This window comes from Geotrypetes seraphini, chromosome 10 (genome assembly GCF_902459505.1).
Source record: "Geotrypetes seraphini chromosome 10, aGeoSer1.1, whole genome shotgun sequence".
NCBI lineage: Eukaryota > Metazoa > Chordata > Amphibia > Gymnophiona > Dermophiidae > Geotrypetes > Geotrypetes seraphini.
This window is the reverse complement of record NC_047093.1, coordinates 100,441,318-100,465,921: the sequence shown is the minus strand read 5'-3', so window position 1 is coordinate 100,465,921 and position 24,604 is coordinate 100,441,318. Positions and strand designations below refer to the sequence as shown.

At 42.1% G+C, this 24,604-nt stretch overlaps 1 protein-coding gene across 1 annotated transcript in view; it reads right to left on the bottom strand.

The window, feature by feature from the left end:
* C8G (complement C8 gamma chain) overlaps positions 1-18,349 on the bottom strand; it is a 74,666-nt gene extending 56,317 nt beyond the window's left edge. Inside the window, exons 1-2 of the mRNA XM_033960204.1 lie at positions 18,145-18,349; positions 16,204-16,349 (exon numbers count right to left, since the gene is read on the bottom strand). Of these exons, the coding sequence (XP_033816095.1) occupies positions 16,204-16,349; positions 18,145-18,276 (278 nt within the window). The 5' untranslated portion in view covers positions 18,277-18,349. The remainder of the gene's footprint in view (positions 1-16,203; positions 16,350-18,144) is intronic.
* Positions 18,350-24,604: the final 6,255 nt, after the last annotated feature.

Sequence of the window (24,604 nt, the reverse complement as noted above, 5' to 3'; positions counted from 1 at the left end):
CCCCCCACACCTCTCATCGTAGCCCCTAAAAACAGTCTTTTTCTTCGGCGCACACCTCCGCACTGCGCTCAGTTGTCTGCTTGCGCCTTTATCCTGGCGCGCTTTTGACCTGACACCCAGTAACACTATCCCAAACCTGCTTGCAACCCAGCCAAAGTATTAAAAGATCTAAATTACTGCATGTTCCTTTAAGGCTGAGACATGGCATGGAATTGAAGCTGGAGCCTACACAACCTGCTAGGGAGTCTAGACCCATCTCCCTCTCCAGGCTGAAGGGGAGTCATTTAAAGTGGCTTAAAGAGAGGCTTAAAGGAGCGTCAGGAGGAAAGACAGGGAAAGAGCAGGAGCTTTCTCCGCTCTAGCCAGACTACAGGAATATGAACTGGGATATGGAAGAAGTAGAAGAGGTTCTTCCCACTTCAGCAGTGTGTGAACCAGAGGGATTTGAGGCCATGGACATTCAGAAAGTTTTGACAGAAACAAACTTTACCAGAGCAAATGGAGTTAAACTGAGCAGAGTGATTTTCTTTCGCTGGCTTCACTTAAGACACTGTGTTGGCTATGTGAAAAGTTTTGTTCTTGTACTGGACTTTACTTACCTGAGAATACTCATTGTATTTTTGAAACTTTTCCTGTTTGTTTTGCACTGAAATAATTTTGCAATACTGGAAGAAAGTGAATTGGGATTCCCTCAAAGATCTTCTGTTATTTAGAGAGTATATCAACTCATGCTACTCATCTTTGAAGTTTGAGATGACATACCATCGAATCAAGATATCTTTCTTGGATGAGAGAGTGGAGTTACTGGAGGGTCATTTCAATACCACCATACATGTCAAGAAGACAGATCGTAATTCTTTATTGCAATTCCATTTGCTCAGTTCCTGCGGTACAGACGCAATTCAAGTCTGAATTTTGCAGCCAATCCCTGACCAGAGAGGTTACCCAGCATTTGCTGTATCGAGAACTGTAAGAAGGGCTTTTTATAAGCATAGGGAAACTTTATTAGAATATTGTGATAATCAGCCTCAGCAGGATATGATCCCATTTGTGTCTACATTCAATCTGTTGTCCAGGATATCAGAACAAGTTATATGTAGGCATATCATCATTTTGCGGGTACATCCGAGCTTTCAACACATGCAGATTTTATTTTCCTATGGTCGCAATAGGAATCTTTGTGACATCTTGAGCCCGAATGTTCTCAGACTGATAGTGACTAAACAGATTGTACAGGGTTAGCTGGGACATCATAGTTCATAGGAATTCTATGAGCATTGGGAGCTACGCTGCTCTCTGCACTAAAAACTGCTAGCGCAGTTTATTAGAAGAGGGGATTAATCTTTAAAAAAAATAACCCTTGATTAGAATTAGGGTCATATATATTTAATAAAGTATATAACTTCCCTCCCATTTTCACTTTTAATAACATAAATCTTCCTTCCTTGTCCCTAACAACATCTATCACTTCAGGAAGGCGTGAGTTTGTCAAGAGAATGGCAACTCCATTTGATTTAGTTTTAGTTTTGTTAGAGGCAAAAAAGATTAAAGAATAATTTTTATGGTTAAAATGTTTTTCACAACTTGGGAGCAAGTGTGTCTCTTAAACAAACCCTACTGACATATGCAGACATTCATCCTCTTTAAAGAAAAGTTGACGTTTCCTTGGTGAATTTAATCCGCGAACATTTAATGAAACACAATTTTGATATTTAAAAGTCATATTCAATCAAATAAATAACATTCTCATTTCAACAATTCTCATCTCATTCTTATCTTTCACTTTCATCAATCTTTCACCCACACCCCAATCACCTCCTGACCTCTCCCCATTCCCCAACCCTATCCCAATCATACCAAACTCACACTCATACAGAATAATTTGCAAATCCCACCTTAATCTCATCCATTCACTCCTCACTTCATCGCCCTTATTTCCCCACACCATCCCATCCTGGTCTGAATGAACGGATCAAGGCCTAACTTCAGTTGACATACCCACAGATCACTGAGTGTCCAACATTAAGCTCAAGTTGAATTACAATCATCCCTCACAATCTTAGACCAATCTTATTACTTCTGCCATTTTTCCATTTGTCTCTAGATTCTTTTCTTCTGATTGACTCGATGCCATCTTTGATTTGATATACTCTGTACCACTATATTTGATTGTCCATGTTAGAAACATAGAAACATGACAGCAGATAAAGGCCAAATGGACCATCTAGTTTGCCCATCCACAGTAATCATTATCTCTCTCTCTTGAATTCAGACACAGTCTCTGTTTCTACCACCTCTTCCGGGAGACTGTTCCATGCATCTATCACCCTTTCCATAAAAAAGTATTTCCTCAGATTACTCTAGAGTCTATCACCTCTTAACTTCATTCTATGCCCTCTCATTGCAGTTTCCTTTCAAATGAAAGAGACTCAACTCATGCACATTTATATTGCATAGGTATTTAAATGCCTCTCCAGATTAGTAATAATAATAACAAAATATAAATCAAAACAAAACAAGAATGTTATTAGCCAAGTGGTGGGAATACCCACTGAAAAAACATTTAATTCGAGTTTTTTTGCCTAAGATACATAATAAGAACGGCTAAAAAACACATTGGGTTGCCGTCTGCATATGATATAAGATTGAGGCTTTTTCTCTACTCGTTTGTCTTCTGCGGTCATACTCCCAGCATTTCAGCTGTGAACACAGAACAGAAATACTTGTTAAGCAATTTGGCCTTTTCTTTATCAGCTTCTACATATTCCTCCCCTTCACCTTTGAGTCTCACAATGCTACTTTTGCACTTCTTCCTGTCCCTAATATATCTAAAAAATGTCTTGCCTCCCCGTTTTACCATGTCAGCTGTTTTTTCTTCCATTTGCATCTTTGTTTTCCTGACTACACGACCAGCCTCTCTTAATTTTTCCAGATATTTTTGCCTTTCTTCCCCTTTCTGCAATCTTTTGTAGTTTATGAACATAAGAATTGCTGCTGCTGGGTCAGACCAGTGGTCCATCGTTCCCAGCAGTCTGCTCACACGGCGGCCCTTAGGTCAAAGACCAGTGCCCTAACTGAGACTAGCCTTACCTGTGTACGATCTGGTTTAGCAGGAACTTGTCTAACTTTGTCTTGAATACCTGCAGGGTGCTTTCCCCTATAACAGCCTCCGGAAGAGCGTTCCAGTTTTCTACCACCCTCTGAGTGAAGAAGAACTTCCTTACGTTTGTATGGAATCTATCCCCTTTTAACTTTAGAGTGCCCTCTTGTTCTCTCTACCTTGGAGAGGGTGAACAACCTGTCTTTATCTACTAAGTCTATTCCTTTCATTATCTTGAATGTTTCGATCATGACCCCTCTCGATCTCCTCTTTTCAAGGGAGAAGAGGCCCAGTTTCTCTAATCTCTCACTGTATGGCAACTCCTCCAGCCCCTTAACCAGTTTAGTCGTTCTTCTTTGGACCCTTTTGAGTAGTACTGTGTCCTTTCTTCATGTACGGCAGTAGTATAATGGGTACACCTCATGTCAAAATGATTGACAGCTGTCAGAGATAAGGATCGACCAATCAGTGGTCACTTCCGGGTTAAGCCCTGCCCACTCTCTGCCCAAACCCCACCCACTTTTACCTAAACCCCGCCCATGCCCCACCCACACCACTCACACTTTTCCTTTAGCCCCCACCAGGCCCCACCCCCTCACACCCATGCCCCACCCACTATTCAGCCCCGGAAATGCACTTTCTGATGATATCGCTGGAAATGGGGGCGTGTTTGACCCCGGAAATACACTTTCTGATGGCATCACCGGAAATGGGAGTGCCTGCCCTACCGGAAGTGCACATTCTGATGATGTAGGCAGAAATAGGGTAAATGAAGCGCTGGAAACGCGCTTTTCTGATGAGACAGAAATGCATTTTCTAATGATGTTACCGGAAATAGACTTAGTCAAAACACCCGGAAATGATGTGGGCAGAAAAAGAAGTGTCTTTATTTTAACAGTTTTTTAGTTAAAAGACAGGTTTTAAGAGCTCATGGATAGAGCAGATCACAAAACAAAAGACATTCACAAAATCTTTCCTGTTTTTTTTTTTAAAAACAGACCCAAGTGCAGAAACAATTGAGAAAAGGCTGCATTTATTTATTTATTTATTTATTTATTTTCTTTTCTGGTTTTAACACACTTTCAGGAGGAATTCTGAGTTAATGGTTAATGGGCCAGCTCCCCTATTGTCATGGTAACAGCAGATAAGCCCCTTGCAGCCCCCCTGATAAAGCCAAGGGGGGGGGAGAGGTGGAGGTGTGTTTAAACATGTCTGAACATGTCCCGGCCCCCTGCTGTTGTCTTAACAATCTGAAAAAACCCAAAAACAACTGTCACCTAACAGAGGTCTGTTAAAAAGGCAGAGTTTTAAGACCTATTTTTTTTTTTAATTTAGAGCTAAGCTGTCAGAGCTGAATGGAACATGAAAGAATCTTTTTTGAAGCAAATTTATTATGATCCATACGCAGCAGGAAGCTATGGAGTCATTTACCCTCTACTTAAAGCGACTAAAAAGAGCGATATTACAGTCCGGAGAAAAGACGTAGTGGACTGGGTCACCGGTCAAAATGCATACAATTTACACAGACCGGCTAGAATCCATTTTAAAAGAAATAAAACAATGGTGTCAGAAGTTGACAGCCAGTGGCAAAGTGACTTAGCCAACATGTCAGCCGTTATAACAACGGTTACAAATACATCTTAACGGTAATAGATATCCTGTCAAAATATGCATGGGTCATGAGTTTAAAAACAAAAACCGGTCACGAAGTTACCAAAGCCTTTGAAACAATATTTAATTTAGGGCATACACCTGAAAAACTTCAAACATACAAGGTTAAAGAATTTTTAAATAAGTCTCTGAAGAGTTTATTAAAACAAAAAGGCATTAGCCTTTTTGTGACCCATAATGATGTTAAAGCAGCTGTAGTGGAAAGATTTAACAGGACTTTAAAATCCGAAATATGGCACTATTTTGACATCTCACAACCCCCTTTACTTATCAAGACATGCTGCAGGCTATGCACAGCTATAATTATAGTTTTCACAGAACGATACAGGCGAGGCCTGTAGATGTGACACCCTCAAACTCTTTGCAGATTTGGAAAACAGTCTGAGGCAGTAACATCAAGGATCTCTTAAAGAAAGGAGACCATGTGAGGTTGTCAAAAGTTAAAGGAAAAATTTGAGAAAGGTTACGAGCAAACATGGACGGATGAGATATTTATAATAAAAGATGTTTTAAACAGGGGTCAGAGAACAACATACAAGATACAGGATTACGATAGCGAAGCTATACAAGGTTCTTTTTATCCTGAAGAATTACTAAGAGTCAAGCCGCTACAGGACAGAATATACTGTACCGAAAAGGTTCTAAAGGTAAAAGGAGAAAGTAAGAACAAAATTTATCTCCTGAAATGGAAGGGGTAGCCTGATAAAGCCAGGGATGTTTAAACATGAAAAAAACTGTCTGAACATGTCCCGGCCCCTTGGTGTTGTCATAGTGACGTATGCCTTAGCTCTTTAACAAACAGCTGTTAATATTAGAAATAAAAGTTCTCAAACCGTCAAACAAAATGACTGCCATGAAGGCATGTAGATTGAGTTACTGTCTTAAAGATCGTGATGTAGAAAAAGAGGGTTACCTGATGACAGAAAAACTGTATTAATCAGACAAAGAAAACATGGACCCCTTTAACACACAGGTAACTGAAAAAGGCCTACCAAGAGGTCTCGTAACTTTCTTAAAGACTGTAATGCAGAGAAAGAGGGTTATCCACCGGCTGAAAAACCGATTGACGCGACGGCAGATACGGGGGAGCATACACACGAATTAACAGGTTCTGAAATATAAGAGTTTCCAGACACCCAAAAGCTATATGATTCGGACACAGAAAATGAAGATGCAGGTTATGAACTACCAGAGGATAATACTTCGAATATAGAGCTTTATGAAGCCGCAGCAGACGCCGAAGCGACAGACATGTTGGAAAAGCCTGGATCTTCCACGGTAAGAGAGAGAGAGAGACACACACACACTTTTCATTGACAGGGGTTGGTGTTGAGGGGTTTATGAAGCTGAATGTGTTTGTGTGTTTTTAAAAAGGAAAATTTTATTTTCTGTTTTTTTTTGTAGGGAAGTGGCGGCTCTTCGCGATCACAGAAACCTGCGGACAAGGTGTACATGCCGATGATAAATCTATCCTGTTTGTGTTTATTCTGCTCGTTTTAAAGAGAACCAGCGGTGATTGAAAGTAAACCTGAAGATACTTGTAATTATGGTTGGTGGACTAGCATACGACTTTCCAAAACACCACCAGAACTTAAATCAGTTATAAAGGTAGCTGTATACTGCATTCTAAATAAATGTCTGCAAGGCTTGCAGGAAGAAGATTGTGGAGCCTGCTTAATACGAGCTGGGGGGCATAAGCACCATGATTGCTTGATGTGGGGGCAAAAGGAACTCAGGAAAACTTGTGACATGCTGTGCCTGGAACGTGTGGTAAATGTAGTCACTTTTGTAGACTATAAAATGAAAATATTGATGCTTTGTAATGAAAGCATTAATATAATCATTGATTTAATCAGAGATATTAAGACCTCTATAAACGGGCCACGACTACTCAATAGATTGGTCAATTTCATGAGAAATGGTGAATATGTAGAGATTGTAAGTGATTTAATCTGTGACACCGATTATAAATCATTCTTTAAAAAAAAATGCTTTTTAAAACATGTTTTTCTTGGGATTGACTGAAATATAGTATGTAACTGCTTGTTTTGTTTGTTTGTATAAAAAATTTTAAAACATTTATTGATGTAAAATAAAGATTTTTTTTTTAAATTACAAATGTGTGGTGTGTTTTAGGAATGGGTAGCCGTGTGAATTAACAACACAAACTAAAACAATAGAAGGTTTGACAGGTTATAAGGAACTATGTTCTAGGCACTTAGGGGTCATTTTGATATCTAAAATGACTAAACATGGCAAACGATATGTATCTGTAGCAGAGGCCATAGACATACAATAAAGCCTTTGTGAATGGGTAACTTCTGTAGAGAGTTGTAAGTGTATAAAAATACGCTATGAGAAGACCAACAAGCGTTCTGGTTTTTGTGGATATTACACCGGACCACAGATACAACAACCGCTAACATGATGATTAGAAAAGGGGTTATCATTTTATTTTTTTTTCTGTCTCTGAATCTATCATTGCATTTAAAAACAGGAGTGGGAATCTGATGGTAGAAATAAACTATCTCTTACCAGAAAAAGACAACAGAGATTGTTAAAAAGTAACAGTTGATTTATCTGGCACATATGTTGTTTGTTGTTTGTTTGTTTTTTTTAAAAAAAAGCAGCATCTACAAAACATTCTTTTTACGTTATGATTAGACCAAGAAACGGCTGGAGAACCGAAACCTTCTAAATCAATAAGTTCTAACCAACAACCGGTTTCTCACCGGAAACCAAAAGATAAATGAAATAGTAGATATCCTAGTTTTGTAAGGAGACTAGTGTTAAAAGAAAATATCATTACTTTTATAATGGTTGATCAAGAAAATATTAGGCAGTCAGATCCCCTAAGGGGGGAAAAAGTATTAACGGTTATGCTAAATTATAAATTGTAGATCAAGAAAATGTTAGAAAGTCGCAAGCAGATACCGTGAAGCCAACAGAAAAGTCTAACAGGAAAAAGACACAAAGCGATTGTAGCGAAAATGTCTCAGAGCCGGACAGCACAGAAGAAGGAGAATGTTATGAAGTTGATAATTATTCTGATAGCAACAATGTGTCAGAGGATGGGCCAAATAAGGGTGCATTAGGTCCTTCTGAAGATTCAGAACCAATCAGCTATGTCCAGTTTGTGAAAAGATGGGATCGTAAACTGGACAAGTTTCATGGTGTACTTTATTCAGAAGAATTTCGTTTCATTAATTTAGACAGGATAACATCATTACGTGAGGCTCAAAATGCCATACGCCAAGGCATTCAACATATCCTGGACGATGTTAGCAACAGAGTTTCGCCTGGTAACTACGTACAAGTGCATCTACATTCATCGCTTTTTCACAACTCCTTGTTTTCTGGTAAATTAAATCCCGAATCGTTAAATGCTGATGATTTCTTAGACCAGGTTGCTAAACTCCTTCAAAGTCACAGAGAAATACAGGTCTGTGATTTATTCTGTGTTGTTGTACTTGTAATAAAAAAAAACAAGGGTGGTGGGGCTCATAGGGTGTTAAAATCTATACTGTTTAGCTAGATTTTGCAGAAAAAAGGATGTATTTAATAGATTTGAATAACACAGGCAATCAGAAAGTGCATTTCTGGTGACGTGGCATGGGGTGATCTGCTCTATCCATGAGCTCTTAAAACCTGTCTTTTAACTAAAAAAACTGTTAAAATAAAGACACTTCTTTTTCTGGCCACATTATTTCCGGGTGTTTTGACTAAGTCTGTTTCCGGTAACATCATCAGAAAATGCATTTCCGTCTCATCAGAAAAGCGCATTTCCGGCACTTCATTTACCCTATTTCTGCCTATGTGGTCAGAAAAGCGCATTTACGGCGCTTCATTTACCCTATTTCTGCCTACGTCATCAGAATGTGCACTTCTGGTAGGGCAGGCACTCCCATTTCCGGTGATGTCATCAGAAATCGTATTTCCGGGGTCAAACACCCCCCATTTCCGGTGATGTCATCAGTAAGTGCGTTTCCAGGGGTGGGGCATGAGGGGTGGTGTCATGGGTGGGGGTGGGGCATGGACGGGGCTACCACCATTCATTCCTATGGGAGGGGGCAGGGTATGGGTGGATAGTGGGAGGGGCATGGATGGGAGGGGGCATGGTGTGGGCGGGGCCAAGGGGAAAGTAGGCATGGAGTGGGTGGGACATGGGCAGGGTTTGGGTAAAAGTGGGTGGGGTTTGGCAGAGAGTGGGCATGGTATGGGTGGAGATTGGGCGGGGCATAACCCGGAAGTGAACACTGATTGGTTGATCCTTATCTCTGACAGCTGTCAATCATTTTGACATGAGGTGTACCCATTATACTACTTACAGTTCTGGATGCAGTATTCCAGGTGAGGGCGTACCATGGCCCGGTACAGCAACATGATGACCTTCTCCGATCTGTTTGTGATCCCCTTCTTAATCATTCCTAGCATTCCTAACCTCTTATTCCTTACCACCCATTGCTTGTCTCCTTCATCCTACCAAAATTTGGCCCGAATGAGGATCTTCTGAGCTTCCCCTGCCGATGTGACTTTATGCAGCATATTTTCTGTCATAAAAGATAATCCACACAGGATATGCCATTTATATCATATTATTCTGTTGCAAGCATTTTGTAACTTCTCTACATTCTCTCAGTCACCTTAAAGTAGTTACAAATAGATCAGCAAAAGTTCAATCTTGATTCCATCTAACATAAGGAAACCAACTAGCATAAGGAATCCAATTTTCCGGACAGCTTGTAATAGTTTTTTTTTTTTTTTGTAAGCGGAGAAAGCACGCTATTATGTCCCGTGGTCTATCTGCATAACGAGGGCCCAGAGTTCGATAGACTCGCTCAAATTCTATCACAGATATAGCTGCCTCTGGGTCCGCTGCGTGTAATCCATCTTGTTTTTAACTTCTTCACTTTCCGGAGCCCCATAGGCCCGTATGTTGTTGCGTTTTGCTCTATTCTCACCATCTTCAATCTTAAGAAATAAATCTTCCATTACTGAATCTAATTGGTTACAGTGTTATTGAATTTCATCTAATTCCTATTCATGTGCAATTCTCTTCAAATTCTTGAAGACTGTCCCATATTATCCATCTTTTTATATAGCCCATCAATATTCATCTTAGTATCTGTCGTAAAGACTGTTAGGGCTAATTTAATTTCACCCATCCATTGTTGAAGATCATCTTTACTTGCCAGTATTGCTTCCGCAAGGGGTGGTTCCAGTACTTCAACTGACTTCTTGCTGAGTGCGTTCTGGTCAGCATCTCCCTGGCTCAACGCCATCTTTACAGCCATGGAGCCAGAGTTTTCACCCACTCGAAAAGCAAAGATTTTAATGTCAGGCTTGGACTTTTTATTCGCATAACTTCATTTAATCCCAGGCAGAAGTCTCACCCCAGAGAGAAAACTCACATAGGCAGATAGCAGGCGCTAATTTCACTAGAATCAGTGGGAGCAAACTCATGCTCCAACTACTCAGTCATCCGCGCTGGCTACGTCAGAGGAAGTGGCATCAGGCAGCAATCAGATCAAAGTCTCATACTTCTCCGTCATCCGCTCTGTTCCTCTTGGACATCTTTTTGATTATTGCTTTCCAGTCCTGCAGTGACAGTGAGTAAGGCTGCAATACAACTGGGGCATTTTAAATGTGCAGGGTGTATATATTGTCAGTTTGCCTTGGTAACTGACAGGGTTGTAGTTCCTGGGAATGATCGTGAATTTTTCTTAAGAGCACACACGGACTGTGACACTAAGCAGGTAGTATACGGCATAGTTTGCCCATGTGATAAATAGTATCTGGGGCAAACACAACTTAAGATTAAATTTAGGGTGGCTCAACATCTTAGTAATCTAAGATTGGGTAAGGAAGATATCCTGCTTGTTCTGCATTGGCAAACTAATGCTCATAAGGTAGAGGATATGCGGTTTGTGGTTTTGATTCGTGTCTTTATTAAGCGGAGGTAATGTTTCTGAGGTGCTGCTTAGAAGGGAACAGAGATTAATTTACGAGTGGAATACGGTTGAGCCTTATGGACTCAACAAAGAAGTGGGATGGAATCTGTTGTAACTGGAATGGGGGCTGAATATGGTTGTATTCAACAAAGAAGTGGACTGGAAGCTGTTATAACTGGAATGGAGTTGTTTGAACAGGGATATAAGGTTGATGGAGAGGAAGTGAGGCCATGCAGTTTGATCTCCTGGTAGACGGCATGTTTCCTGTTTGTCAGCAGATCTCGGCTTGTGCCGACCCCGAGTCCCTGCTTAGTTTATTGATAGGTGAAAGGTTTTTTAATGATTATGGTGAGGTTTGAGAATGAATAACGTGACTATTTATTTTTTTCATCAAAACGTGACATCTATTGTCAGTCCCGCCCCCAATCCCGCCCTAGCCCTGCCCCCCAATCCCGCCCCCAATTTCTTCCATTCATTTTTCAGGTACACATAGGGGTCCATTTATCAAGCCGTGCTAGCGGGGTTAACGTGTTGGACCCCTACCGCAGCTTGATAAAAGGACCCCATGGTATCTTATTAATTCATAATGTTAACCATAAAATTTAAAAAACACAAAGCACACTATATGTAGAGAAAATGTTAATTATCATTTATATTTGAGGAGGTTTCAAAGATGTCAAGGCAGATAACTTTAAAATATGCAATGTCACCTTAGTAACTATAGAAAAATAGACAGCAAAATATAGACAGCAGATATAAATTCTCAAAACTGACACATTTTGATCATTAATTGAAAATAAAATCATTTTTCCTACCTCTGCTGTCTGGTGATTTCATGAATATCTGGATGCATTTCCTTCTGACTGTGATTCCTTTCTTTCTTTTCTTTCTTTCTTTCTGCACTCAGGCCCAATTGTCCCTTTCTATTCCCTCCCTCCTTCCTTCCTATGTCCTTAGTGCCCCCAGTGCCTCCTAGAGAGCTGAACGGGAACGGGGATGACGGGAATCCCGTGGGACCCGCGGGGATCCCGCGGGTTCCCCCTTTGGGTCACGGGGATCCCGTGGGGACGCTCCCTAGGGTCGCGGGGATCCCATGGGGACGCCCCCTAGGGTCGCGGGGATCCCGTGGGGACGCCTCCGAGGGTCGCGGGGTTCCTGCGGGGTTGGATCGCAGTGCACTGCATTCGAGCCGCGAGGGTAGTCTTCTCCTCCTTACCTGCACTGTCGCAGCACACAGCCGAACGGAAGTCTTCCCGATGTCAGCGCTGACGTCGGAGGGAGGGCTTAAGCAAAGCCCTCCCTTCCTCCGACGTCAGCGCTGACATCAGGAAGACTTCCGGTCGGCTGTGTGCGGCAGGGCAGGTAGGAAGAAGGCAATGGCGAACGAAAGAGGGGGGAGGGGGCGGTCCGCCCCGAAGAATGTGCACAGCTGGTCAGGTCCCCCGATCGACCGACAACAGGCCCGGCCGACAAACCTCCCTGCCCTGTAGCCGCGAATCTAAATTACCTCTTACAGCAGCTTCAATACTCCAGCTGCTGTAAGAAGGTAATTTAGATTCGCGGCTACAGGACAGGGAGATTTGTCCGACCGGGCCTGTTCTGTTGTCAGTCGGGTGCAAAAGCGCCACAAAGGTGGAGGCAGGGAGGGAGGAAAGGTGGAATGGAGAAGAAAAGACGCTAAGGGGGGAGAAGGCCGCTGAAAGCACTGGGGAAGACAAAGGGGTGGAGAAGGACGCTGAAAGGACATGGGGTAAACGGGAGGAGGGGGGGAAGGATGCTGAAAGCACATGTGGAAGACAGAGGGGGTTGAAGGACCCTGAAAGCACTGGGGAAGACAAAGGGGTGGAGAATGCCACTGAAAGGACATGGGGAAAACAGGGGTGGAGAAGGCCACTGAAAGGAAATGGGGAAAACAGGGGGGGAGAAGGCTGCTGAAAGGATATGGGGAAGACAGAGGGGGGAGAAGGCCGCTGAAAGGACATGGGGAAGACAGAGGGGGGAGAAGGACGCTGAAAGGACATGGGAAAGGCAGAGGGGGGAAAAGGATGCTGCCTGACAGGACATGGGGATGATGGTGGGGGAGAAGGACACTGGAAGGAAATGGGGAAGAGGGAATGGGGAGAAGACCCTGGCAGGGAAGAAGACAGAGGTGCCAGACTATGGGGGGAGTGGAAGGAAAAAGATGGGTGCCAGACCAATTTGGGATGGGGGAGAAAGGGAGAGGCACAGTAACAGAGCAAATGGAAGACACAGAGAGAAGAGAGGCAGTGGATGGAAGGAATTGAATGAGAATATGAAGAAAGCAGGAACCAGGCAACAAAGGTAGGAAAAAAATTCTTTTTTTTTTTTGCTTAAGGATAAAGTAGTATATTAGTTGTGTTGATAAAAATTTATAAACATTAGAGGGTCTGGTAGAAACCCGTTTACAAAGTATGTATTCTTCCCAATTAATATTTCCAAATTAATAAAGTCTTTTTGCTTATTTTTAAATGGGTTTCTACCAGAGCCTTTAATTCAGTAGCATAATTAAATGAAATAACTATTTCTGTAGTTTATAGGGACGGGCGGGGACGTAGGGGATTCCTCGCGGGGACGTAGGGGATTCCTCGCGGGGACGGGCGGGGATGGAGGGATTCCTCGCGGGGACGGGTGGGGACGGAGGGATTCCTCGCGGGGACGGGTGGGGACGGGTGGGAGTCCTCACGGGGACGGGTGGGGACGGGTGGGACTTTGGCGGGGACGGGTGGGGACGGGTGGGATTTCTGTCCCCGCGCAACTCTCTAGTGCCTCCTTCCTATGTCCTTAGTGCCCCTTCCCATGTTCTTAGTGCCCCTAGTGCCTCCTGTCATTAGTGCCCCTTCCTATGTCCTTAGTGCCCCTTCCCATGTCCTTAGTGCCCCCAGTGCCTCTTCCCATGTCCTCAGTGCCCCTTCCCATGTCCTCAGTGCCCCCAGTGCCCCCAGTGCCTCCTTCCTATGTCCTTAGTGCCCCAAGTGCCTCCTATGTCATTAGTGCCCCTTCCTATATCCTTAGTGCCCCTTCCTATATCCTCAGTGCCTCCTTCCTATGTCCTTAGTGTCCATTCCCATGTCCTTAGTGACCCCAGTGCCTCTTCCCATATCCTCAGTGCCCCTTCCCATGTCCTCAGTGCCCCCAGTGCCTCCTTCCTATGTCCTTAGTACCCCTAGTACCTCCTTCCCATGTCCTAAGCGCCCTCAGTGCCTCCTTCCTATGTCCCTTCACTGCCTTCAGCCTTTGTCCCACCCCACCCCCTAAGCCTACCTGCCTGCCTGCCTACCTACCTCCCTCCCTGCCATGCTAAAGCCTGCCTCCCTCCCTCCAGCGCCGATTCAACACCCCCCCGGGTCCGCCGCAGCCGTTGCTTCTTGCCGCCCAGAAGCCTTCTTCCCGATGTCAAGTATGGATGAAAGGGAATGTATGTGAATTATTTTGTATTGTAGGTGAAGTTGTGATGATGGTGAGCCTTGCAAATACAGCTCCTGAAGACGCCAGGTGGCAAAGCACAGTCCTGTGTTGAGCTGAATGCTTTGCGAATTGAAGAACAGGACCATTGTAAGAACAGAGAGGCCTGTCGGTTGCATTTAAGAAATTGTGATTCTTATGTGCTAGACCAGTGGTCGGCAAACCGCGGCTCATGAGCCACATGCGGCTCTTTAGCCACTTGAGTGCAGCTCTGCTAGAGAATGATACGGTGGCGAAACAGTGGGAGAAAAAAAGTCATCGCTATAGAAAAGTGGTGAAATCTGCACAGTCAAGCCTGCAAGGATTACTAGATGTCTTTCAGCAGCTCTCATCCCTCCCTCCCCCTTACCTTACATGGCGATTTTCTTTTTTTTTTTTTGTCTTCCAGCTGCTCGAGCAGGCTTTCATCAAGTTTCGTGTGGCTGCCGAAACTTCTTCTCTGATGCAACCGAAAACAGGAAGTTGCATCAGAGGAAAAGTTTCATCAGCCACACGAGACCTGATGAAAACCGGCTCGGGCAGCTAGAAGACAAAAAGAAAAAAAGAAAATCACCACAAATGTAAGGAGGAGGGAAGGGAGCTGCTGACAGACATCTAGTAATCCTTGCAGGTTTGACTGTGAAGATTTCACCACTTTTCTATAGCACCTGACTATCCCTCCTAGTCCCATACATCTTTTGCAGGGGTGTCAAAGTCCCTCCTCGAGGGCCGCAATCCAGTCAGGTTTTCAGGATTTCCCCAATGAATATGCATGAGATCTATTAGCATACAATGAAAGCAGTGCATGCAAATAGATCTCATGCATATTCATTGGGGAAATCCTGAAAACCCGACTGGATTGCGGCCCCTGAGGAGGGACTTTGACACCCCTGATCTATTGTATTTCTACTTAGTGTTCAGGAAACCCTGCTGCCCCGGTATGCTTGTTGGGTGAGGGAGTGGAAAGAGGAAAGGAGGAGCAAACAATCGGTCCCGCCGCCAAACATGCAGAGAAAACTGTGAACCACTCCTTTCATATTGGACAATATTTCCCGCCCATCATACTGATTATCTGCTTTTAAATGACATTTGCCATAGAACGGATTTCAGTCTTTCTATTGGATCTCTATCCTGTCACTCAAAGGTGGGCTTTGCCCTGCCACATAGACTTAGGTCATGTGATTTCACGAGAGCAGTTCTGTAAGTATAATTCTAGGTGTATCTATTCTACTAAGGACCCAAAATTAACCATTAAAATTAGTAAAAGGGAATTATTTTTGTAAAATCATGTAGCTAGTTTAAACCGACTCCTAAAAACGTAGTTCTTGAAAAGAAATTTGGCTCTTAAAAGAAATCTCAATCGTTGTACAGCTGATCTTTGGCTCTTTGACTAATGAGTTTGCCGACCACTGTGCTAGACTGTTGTGCAACTTTCAGTTTGAAGCCTCTCTGACTTGATGATTATGGACTAATGAACTAAGATCCAGTTTTGGATAGAAGTAATCACAAAGGTTTAGTTTAGTTTATGTGTGGAAGTTGGAAAGTGAATGTGAGTTGATGGGGATTAGGTTCACTGACTAAATTATTCTGATATTTATTAATAAATTAAGTATTGGTAAGTTGTAAAAGTATTGTAATGAAATGAATTGTGGTAGATAACATTAAAATTGAATTGATTAAGATAATACTTGTTTGTACTAAATATTTAATAGCTTGTTTTAAGAATTTGAGTTATCCAATAGTCAGCTATTTAATTAACTGGGTAAAAATCCCCAAGCTTAGGCTTTAGGTTATGCATATTTATTGGGGAAATCCTGAAACCCCAACTAGGTTGCAGCTCTCCAGAACAAGAGCTGCCTACCCTTGGAATAGGCTCTATAACCTTTATGTGCCATCATTTTGTATGTTTCACCAGAGCATTTAAACTCCTCTTTGTTGTGATTATTGGTGCAATCTAACATATCACATCATGTAGTAGCTAGCACATCATTTAAGAAAAGTTATTCTTGGGGGACTTACAGCTTCCTGAATGTACTGATTGGCAGTTTCTTTTCTGGAGTCAGGGCCTGGGACACTACAATGGTTGTTCCTTCCAGCTGGAAATTGTATTCTTTCAGGTAGTTACATTCAGAGGCAACTCCAATGAGGAACCACTTTCCTGCAAACTAACAAGGACACAAACATAGAATACAGTAGATGTCTCAGTAGATGGCTCCAGTTCATCAGTGACAGACTGAGTGAGTCTTGTTTTTATGCTATTCTCCTACACTGTTCAAATCCTAAGCCACACTCATATAGCAACTATTTTCAATTATATATGGATAAATAAATCATTCAACTTCCAATAGCATTTCAATGCAAACTTCATTGGTCTTACATATCTTCATATTCATATATTATTTTAGTAACTCAGTGTATAATGACCTCAGTGGCTACACTCAAACTACCTTTTCCCTGCTGCTATGGCCACTAATAAGTATTTCATATAAATGAAATATTTATGACTGATGAGGAGGCTTGCTACAGTTAGCTCAAACTATATATGAAAAAGGTAGTTTGAGTGTAGCTGCTGAGGTCATTATGCACTGAGTTACTATTAGGATTCTGGGGTTACAAGAAGGTTTAGAAGGAGCCAATTTAATTGATTTCTTAACAGCTGTAATCCCAGAGGTTCTATTTCTGAAATTCAAACACCCATTTGAAATTGAATGGGCTCATCGTCTCCCCTCAAGAACTTCTTCTAATCAGAAAGGTCCAAGACCGGTAATGAGAGCAGAACTTCATGAGAGCAGAACTGTTAATGTTAAGTGAATGGATCCATTCATCACAGTAACATAAAAAAGATTGGTTTTAAAGTTTAGGTGCTATGTTATTTTATAACATACTGGATCACTACATTGGTCAGTTAATTGGGGAGTTATTTCTGTTTAAATGGATGAATGAAACTCGATAGCTGTGAGAGCTGACAGGCAGGAAACAACACGGAACTGCAATTGCTGGCTCACTCAAGGAGAAAGTAGATACGGTGGAAAATAACAGCAGAGCAATAACAGGACAAGGATTGGTGGGACACCTTCCAGTATGGAGAAGGCATGGTGGCATCGGGTTTCATCAGAGAAATGGGGATATATTGTGACCGGGCGCAGCCAAGTTGGGCTCAGCAAATGACCTTACCCAGTGCACATAAATCTCAGCTGAGCGGTTATGTGAGGTTCTAATGGTAGCTTGGTATTGGAATAAAGGAAAAGCAACCAGTTCAGAGTCAGAGGTGCAATTTCTCAAGAATACTTTATTGAACAAAAAATCAAAACAAAACCTTCAATAGGCTCCTTCAGGTTTGTATCACCTGGTATCTCACTTTTTGTCCTTTTTGAACTCTACTTCTCCTTTTCTCATTTCCTCTTTATAGCTGTAATTTTCTTTTGCTTGTTTTTATTGTAAACTGCTTAGTGACATATTGTGAATTATGGAGGTATATCAAGTACAATTTACACAAATAGAAAGTCTTGGTAAGAAAATTTTCCTGCCCTCGGTACAGAGAAATGTATATACGGTGTTGAAAAATGCATATACTTGTAGCTGCACTGGGAATTTTAAAATTTTTGTACTTTTCAAGCAAAATGCTACCCACATATAAAGCAGGTATGCAATACCCTATACCTGAAGTAAAATTTAGTACATAGCATCTGAATAAAAGGTCAGTGTGGTCTTTACACCAGTGTGGATAAGAGATACAGTTCTATCCTTGGTTTGTTGTCATATTCATGCTATCTAGTAAGAACAGAAACTGGATTAAAGTCTGAACCATAAAAAAATTCATGACTGCAATTTTTTGATGAGACATTCAAAATCTCTTTTTCAGATGTCTTGAATGCAACACAGCAAGGGGCTACTACAAAGTACTACTTCTCATCCCACAAAGTAAAGCATCTCAGCACACTGCTTACTGTATTTCTCTACCTGGTTCAGGTTAAAGTTGTCCTGTTCTTCGATCTTCTCAATGGGACTTTCTGGAGGCTTGGGTCGTCTTTGGCCCTGGGAGTTGGGCAACTGAAAGAGAATTAGAAAGAGGAGTCCTACAACTGACCTCATGCTTTCTGAAAGGAAACTCTTTGGTTCCCCATCCAACTTTGTCCAAACGCTCCCAGCTTACTGTGTAACTGATTGATGTTTACTTGCTACTGGCTTGCTGGCAGATGATTGGTTATTCAGCTGTTCTGCTCCTTTTACAGGAATTTAGAAAGGGTCTAAGATAAGAGGCATTGATTTGTGTATTTATACTTTACACAATGTAGACCAGCATTTTGACACAATTCTTCAATGCAGTTTGCAGAATGTTCGCTGGGGCCTTGGGACATTTAGCAAATCTTTTTCTTCCTCTTGTATGGAGAATTGACTTGTTAATCACTGAGATTGTTCAGTCTTCTTAGTTTTTAAACCGCACAGAATTGAAAGGGTCCTAAAGTCTTCAGGAGTCTTAAAGTCTTATTTTACTAATATATGGACAAATATAAAGAAAACAAAATTAAAAACACATGAATAAATCAAATTCAATCACAGATAACCAAACGCATACCTTACAATTCTAGAAATCACCTATGAAGCCTAGATAAGTCAGCAGAGGAATATTCATGTCAGAAATATTAGTACATCAAATCTCCCTTCCTCCTCCCTCTAGCCCTTCTGCTTGGATCTGGGAGGAAATCCAGATCGCTGCCCCTCTCTTGTGAGGTTCCTTTTTCTTGGAAGCACAGAAGATTCTGTAGTAATCTTTCTGCTGTCAGCCCTTCTCCTGAGATTAGTGTCCTGCACATAGAAGTACAGGGAGAAGAGGACTACAGGCTTCTCTTCCACCCTCTCGATGGGGAACCAGCACCTCTATGCCCTGCCACACCACGCTCATGCCATCTCTCCCCTCCCCTACCTCATACCTCTGTAGATCTTCACCAGCATGAGCAACTTTTCCTGCCTGTTGCTCGCGTCAACATGGTTCCCCTCTGAATCGCTTCCGGGTCGTAGGGCCAGGAAGACATCAGAGGGAAACCCAACACTGGTGTGAGGACATGCTGGAGAAGCCAATTTACTAGCGAAGATTTACAGAGATACGTGGGGGGAAGGGAGAGCACAAGTGTAGAGTAGGGGGGTGGGGAAGGAGTGGTGGAGGAGTGGTGTGTGCGGGGGGGGGGTGGGGAGGACCACCGCCCTGGGCACCTCTTGCCACTGATTGAGAGTACAGCCCTTTTACACTGAAACTAAGAATTTTAAAATGCAGCCACTGATTGAGAGTACAGCCCTTTTACACTGAAACTAAGAATTTTAAAATGCAGCCTCCCTAGAAAGTGAACAAAGAATAATATCGCAACAAAGTTAATACAATTCCAATAAATCAACAATCAATTATCACCACAATACAATCACAGTAAAGTACCTCCCAACACTCCCTCCCCCTTCCACCTCCCCCTACCCAATTCCAAAATATTACTAATAAATAGTGCTTCACTTTCTGATTACAAATGTAACGAGTTCACTACAAAACTGCCTGCTCTGACTGATAATTGCTGTATAAAAGGTTCCCAGGTCATCCAAAATTTACTGTTTTTTATAAGATGGGGAGGTCGCCCTATCTTCCATAATCATAAGAGCGTGAAATGCTGCCCTCCAAGGCCAAAATGAGGGTAGACTTTCTTCCAACCAATGTGTTAAAATACATTTTTGACCTATAATAAAGGATTTACGAAATAATTCCCTAACCCCTTTCTTAAAAATCCTGTCCCATTGAAGAAATAATACCATCTGGGGGAAGGAACCACAATTCTAGAAATAATTGATCCAAGAAAAACACAAAAACATTCCAAAAATTCCAAATTCTGGGACATAACCAAAAAGCATGACCCAATGTATTATCCTTTTTTAAATTACATTTTAGGCATATTCTTCTCTCAACACAACCAAAATGTAAAGCCTGAACCTGAGAAACATAAAAGCTTTCATAACCATTCAAAATAGACTCTCTCTATAATAAATGCTGGAAATTGATGAACTGTCTAATTGAAGAGCCTTTTCTATTATTACCTCACTAATTTCTACTCCAAATCCCTCAGTCCACTTATCTGCAAACCGTTTATAGCTCATATGTGGATATACAAAATCAAGGGTCTTTTTAAAGTATGAAATTCAGGTTAGAGCTTCCAGATGTTCAAACAAAGTTCCTAGGCTATATCCCACACGAAATGTCAAATCTTCATTTTTCAGTGTGGTAATATAATGAACTAATTGCGCATAAGCATATGTCTGTGTGCCTCACTCCCAAATTAGTCAATAATACGTCCAATGAAAGTATATTGTTGTCTTCTCCTACAAAAGAAAATATATGTTCCAAGAAAGAATCTGCCCATCTGCGAATAGGACTCTGTTCCATACCAGGAGGAAAGGTGGAATTCCCCACTATTGGAAGAGAGTCAGTATATCAGAGATCTTTCCTCTCAATGACCATATCTCCTCCTCAGATCTGGCTCAATTTCCTTTTTCATGGTCACAGGGAGCTGTGAAATATTTAGGGGTCCTAATTCATAAAGATCCAATACACGCCCAGGATCTGAACATATCCAAAATCAAAAATTTAGTTTCAAACACTACAACTCGCTGGTCCCCACTTTATTTGTCATGGTGGGGTAGAATAGCCTCCATTAAAATGACTTTAGCCCCGCAAATTAATTACACCCTTTCCATGCTCCCCTTCCTATGCCAGAAAAAATTATTTCATTGGCTCAATATGAAAATCTCTGAATTTATTTGGAACAAGAAAAAACCCCGTATTGCTCTCGCCAAGCTGAAGGCTTCTAAGATTAATGGCGGACTAAATTTACCAGATTTTTATTATTATTATATCGCATCTTTAGCCAAATATGGAGCTTATTGGATCGTTGATTCTAATCCTCAGGATCAACCGGCATGGTTTGAAATGGAACGCTTTTTATGTGCACCACTGCACGTTTCCTGCTTCCTTACAGTGTCAGTACCTAGACACTTGAGAAAATATTCCTTGTTGAGTGCAACGCAGCATGCTTTTCATCTTCTAGATGCAACAGCTGAGATCTCTATTAGTGAAAGCCCGCTCATGTCCCTTTGGAATAACCCTAAAATTCAAAATAAAGGTAGATCCCTCTCATGGAAGAGGTGGCAACGGGCGGGTGTCGAGTTTGCTCATCAATTGATCTCCTCCACCTCATTCGTTCCTTTTGATATTTTTTGTTCTGCATATTCACTTCCATCCTCTATACATTCCCAATGGCTCATGCTTACTGGAATACTGTCTAAGGTACATATGCGCCCTGACTTTATGACCTCTATCCACACTGTTCACCACTGGTCTACTCTGGCTTTAATGTATTCTAAGGGATCACTCTTTCACCTTTTCACCTCAATCAATGAACCAATGGGACTCGATTCTGCAGACTACGCTTTCTGATATAGATTGGGAACTTTTCTGGTCCTCCACAAACCGTCCTCTCCTATCTTCCAGAGTCTCGCAATCAATGTTCTTCGTTATGTGGAATGCAGTATGGACCCCATATCGCATGTGGAAAGCGAAGCTAAAACAAGACTCCACCTGCTGGAACTGTTTGAAAGAGTCTGGAACTCTCGATCACATGCTTTTTCATTGCACTATAGTTCACTCCTTCTGGATTCGTATTTGGGACACTATAAAATCTATTACTAAGTGTTCAGAAGAGATTTCCATGGACATTGTAATTCTTCGTTCTCAACACCCTTGTTTCGCACAAACAAACTGCCCACCTAAACTCATTGATGCCATGTTTGTAACAGCTCTTATGCATATTCTGAAAAATTGGAAATCATCCTCGCTACTTGACTACACCTTTTGGTGGAACTCTCTGAGCATGTATCACAAATTTGAATCTTATGCATATGAGAAAAACATGATTTCTCGACTATCCACAAACATGGTGCGAAATAAATCACCTTGGTCATTCTTAGATTCATTTGTTCATTCTAACCAGTAGACACTTCTGCCTCTCTATCTATCTATCTATCTCTCTCTTTTTCTTTTTCTCCCTCTTTCTTTCCCTCTCTCTTATTTCACTCTCCCTGCTTTTCTGCCTTTCATATATCTTCTATTAGCAGTTACACATACCCTAGATTCTTTTTATTAATCTGGTTGTATGTAAATGATTGTAGATATGGACTTTTTCTACACCATTGTGTCTTATTCAGATTTTGTGTGTTTGAACTGCCTTCTGTAAATTTCTTACAATATTCAATAAAAACTATTGAACTAAAAAAAAAAGGAAGAGAGTCAGTATGCGTTCCCTTAATTTTCCAAACCGTCATCAAAGCAGTCCATATCATCCTCATACATTTCAATATCGGATGATCCCTATAATCGATGGGTCAATTACAAAGAGGTGTTTGTAGAAGAAAATGAAGGTTTGAAGGTTCACACCATGTATATTCCAAGTTCCTAGAAACCAATCTCTAAGATGTCGAAGGCCACAAGCCAAATTATACAAATGAAGAGTGGGCACCCCATCCCTGTCCTTTTCCAACTCCCCATCATATAATCCAATCTCAATTTAGGTTTCTTCCCCTTCCCAAAAAAATGTTGTAAAAAAGAAGCCAAAGCAACAAGACACTCCCATGGGCCAATCAGAGCCTTAGCCCCTCCCTGAATACACCAGGAAGGGGATGGCCCATCATTTTGGTTTGGAGAGCCTGCCAGCTGGAGGGAGTAAGCATCCCTCAGAGGATGTTTCTCAGAGGTAAGGGGAGTGTCAGGGTAGATTGATCTTAGGTATCTGGCCAAAGTCTTAAGCCACTCCCAGTGTATCCAGAATGCACCAGGAAGGAGGTCAAAAACTCATAATGCACCAGGAAGGGGAAGGCTTGTTTTGGAGTGGCTGGCTGCTGGCCTGAGGATGTAAGCATCCCTCTGACTGGATTTTCTTCTCAGATGGTAAGGATGGGGTAGGTGGTCAGGCTAGATGTAAGGATGCAGGGTGGGGGGTCTCCAGATTTAAGGGGTTGTTGTGGGTATGCAGGTTTGCAGAGTGTCAGTGGTTCCGGGAGGTGTTGGAGGATCTGGGGAGGGGTTAGCATGAGGGAGTGGATATCCCTCTTGCTGGTCTTCAATAGTGGGGTTTGGGGACAGGAGGTAGTGGACATCCCTCCTGCCCGGCTGCTTCTGGAGGGCAAAGGTTTGAATATAGGAGGGAGTAGGCACCCCTCCTGCTAATTTTGGCGGGACTTGTGGTGGGGCCCTGCCACATCAGCTCAGCTGATCACAACAGGGATATTCCCTTGCCATGATCAGCTCAGCAGCCGCATCTGTTTGAAATGTAGTCAGTTTGCTGGCCTATATTTCAGGTGTCCTTTGCGGCCCTAAATGCCATCTAGTGGCATTTCTATCAAATTCTTTATCTTGATTTGGTACCTTTAGAGACCAGTAGAGCATTCTGGGATCTGCAGTCCTATTTCTACCCCAGAATCCCAAATTTCAGAGGCTCAGATTAAAAATCTCCCTGCTCTTCCCTTTCACATTACTGGCTTAAATTTTTAAAAAGACCAAAGGTACATCTAAGTCCAACCAACTACTGATATCATGGAAACAGTTCTTTTCTACAAGAACTGACATGTAGGGTACAGAGACATTCTTACTAAGTGGCCGCTTAAGTTCGCCTACCGCTGCCTACAATCTCGATGCCCATTTGTAGAATAAATCCCTTAGTCCAGCGAGTTTCTAGTTTTTTTGTATCGTAGGAAAAATAGCTTACAAAAGAAACCTGGAAACTCGTTGGACTCATTCATTCATTCAATTTTCTATACCGTTCCGCCAGAAGAGCTCAGAACGGTTTAAATTAATTTATTCAGGTACTCAACCATTTTTCCCTGTCTATCCCAGCAGGCTCACAATCTATCTAACGTACCTGAGGCAATGAGAGGGATTAAGTGACTTGCCCAGGATCACAAGGAGCAGCGTGGGTTTGAACCCACAACCCCAGGGTGCTGAGGTTGTAGCTTTAACCACTGCGTATCACTCTGTCTCTTTCCCTGTCAACTAAGTGTATAACCCTTGTTTAACTTGCTTTTTTACCAAACTTTTCAAACCACCCTCGTATATATAACCACATTACAAGCCAATATTGAACTCTTTTGTGATTGTTTGAAACTCTACATGTACCTTTCAGGTATACATATGTGAAATCCCCTGCCTCCAAGAGTGCCTCAGCTGTAGAGAGGGTGGGAGATTCTTTAGGGAGTCATTGCATACTTATGTAGATAGAAGAGCTGTGTGGCACGAGTTAGAAGGCCCTGACCTGTTTAGTTGGAGGGAAGAGCAAATAAAAGGCAGGACAGAAGAAGAAGCAGGGTTTCTGGTTATCTTGCCCTCCCGCAAGAGCCC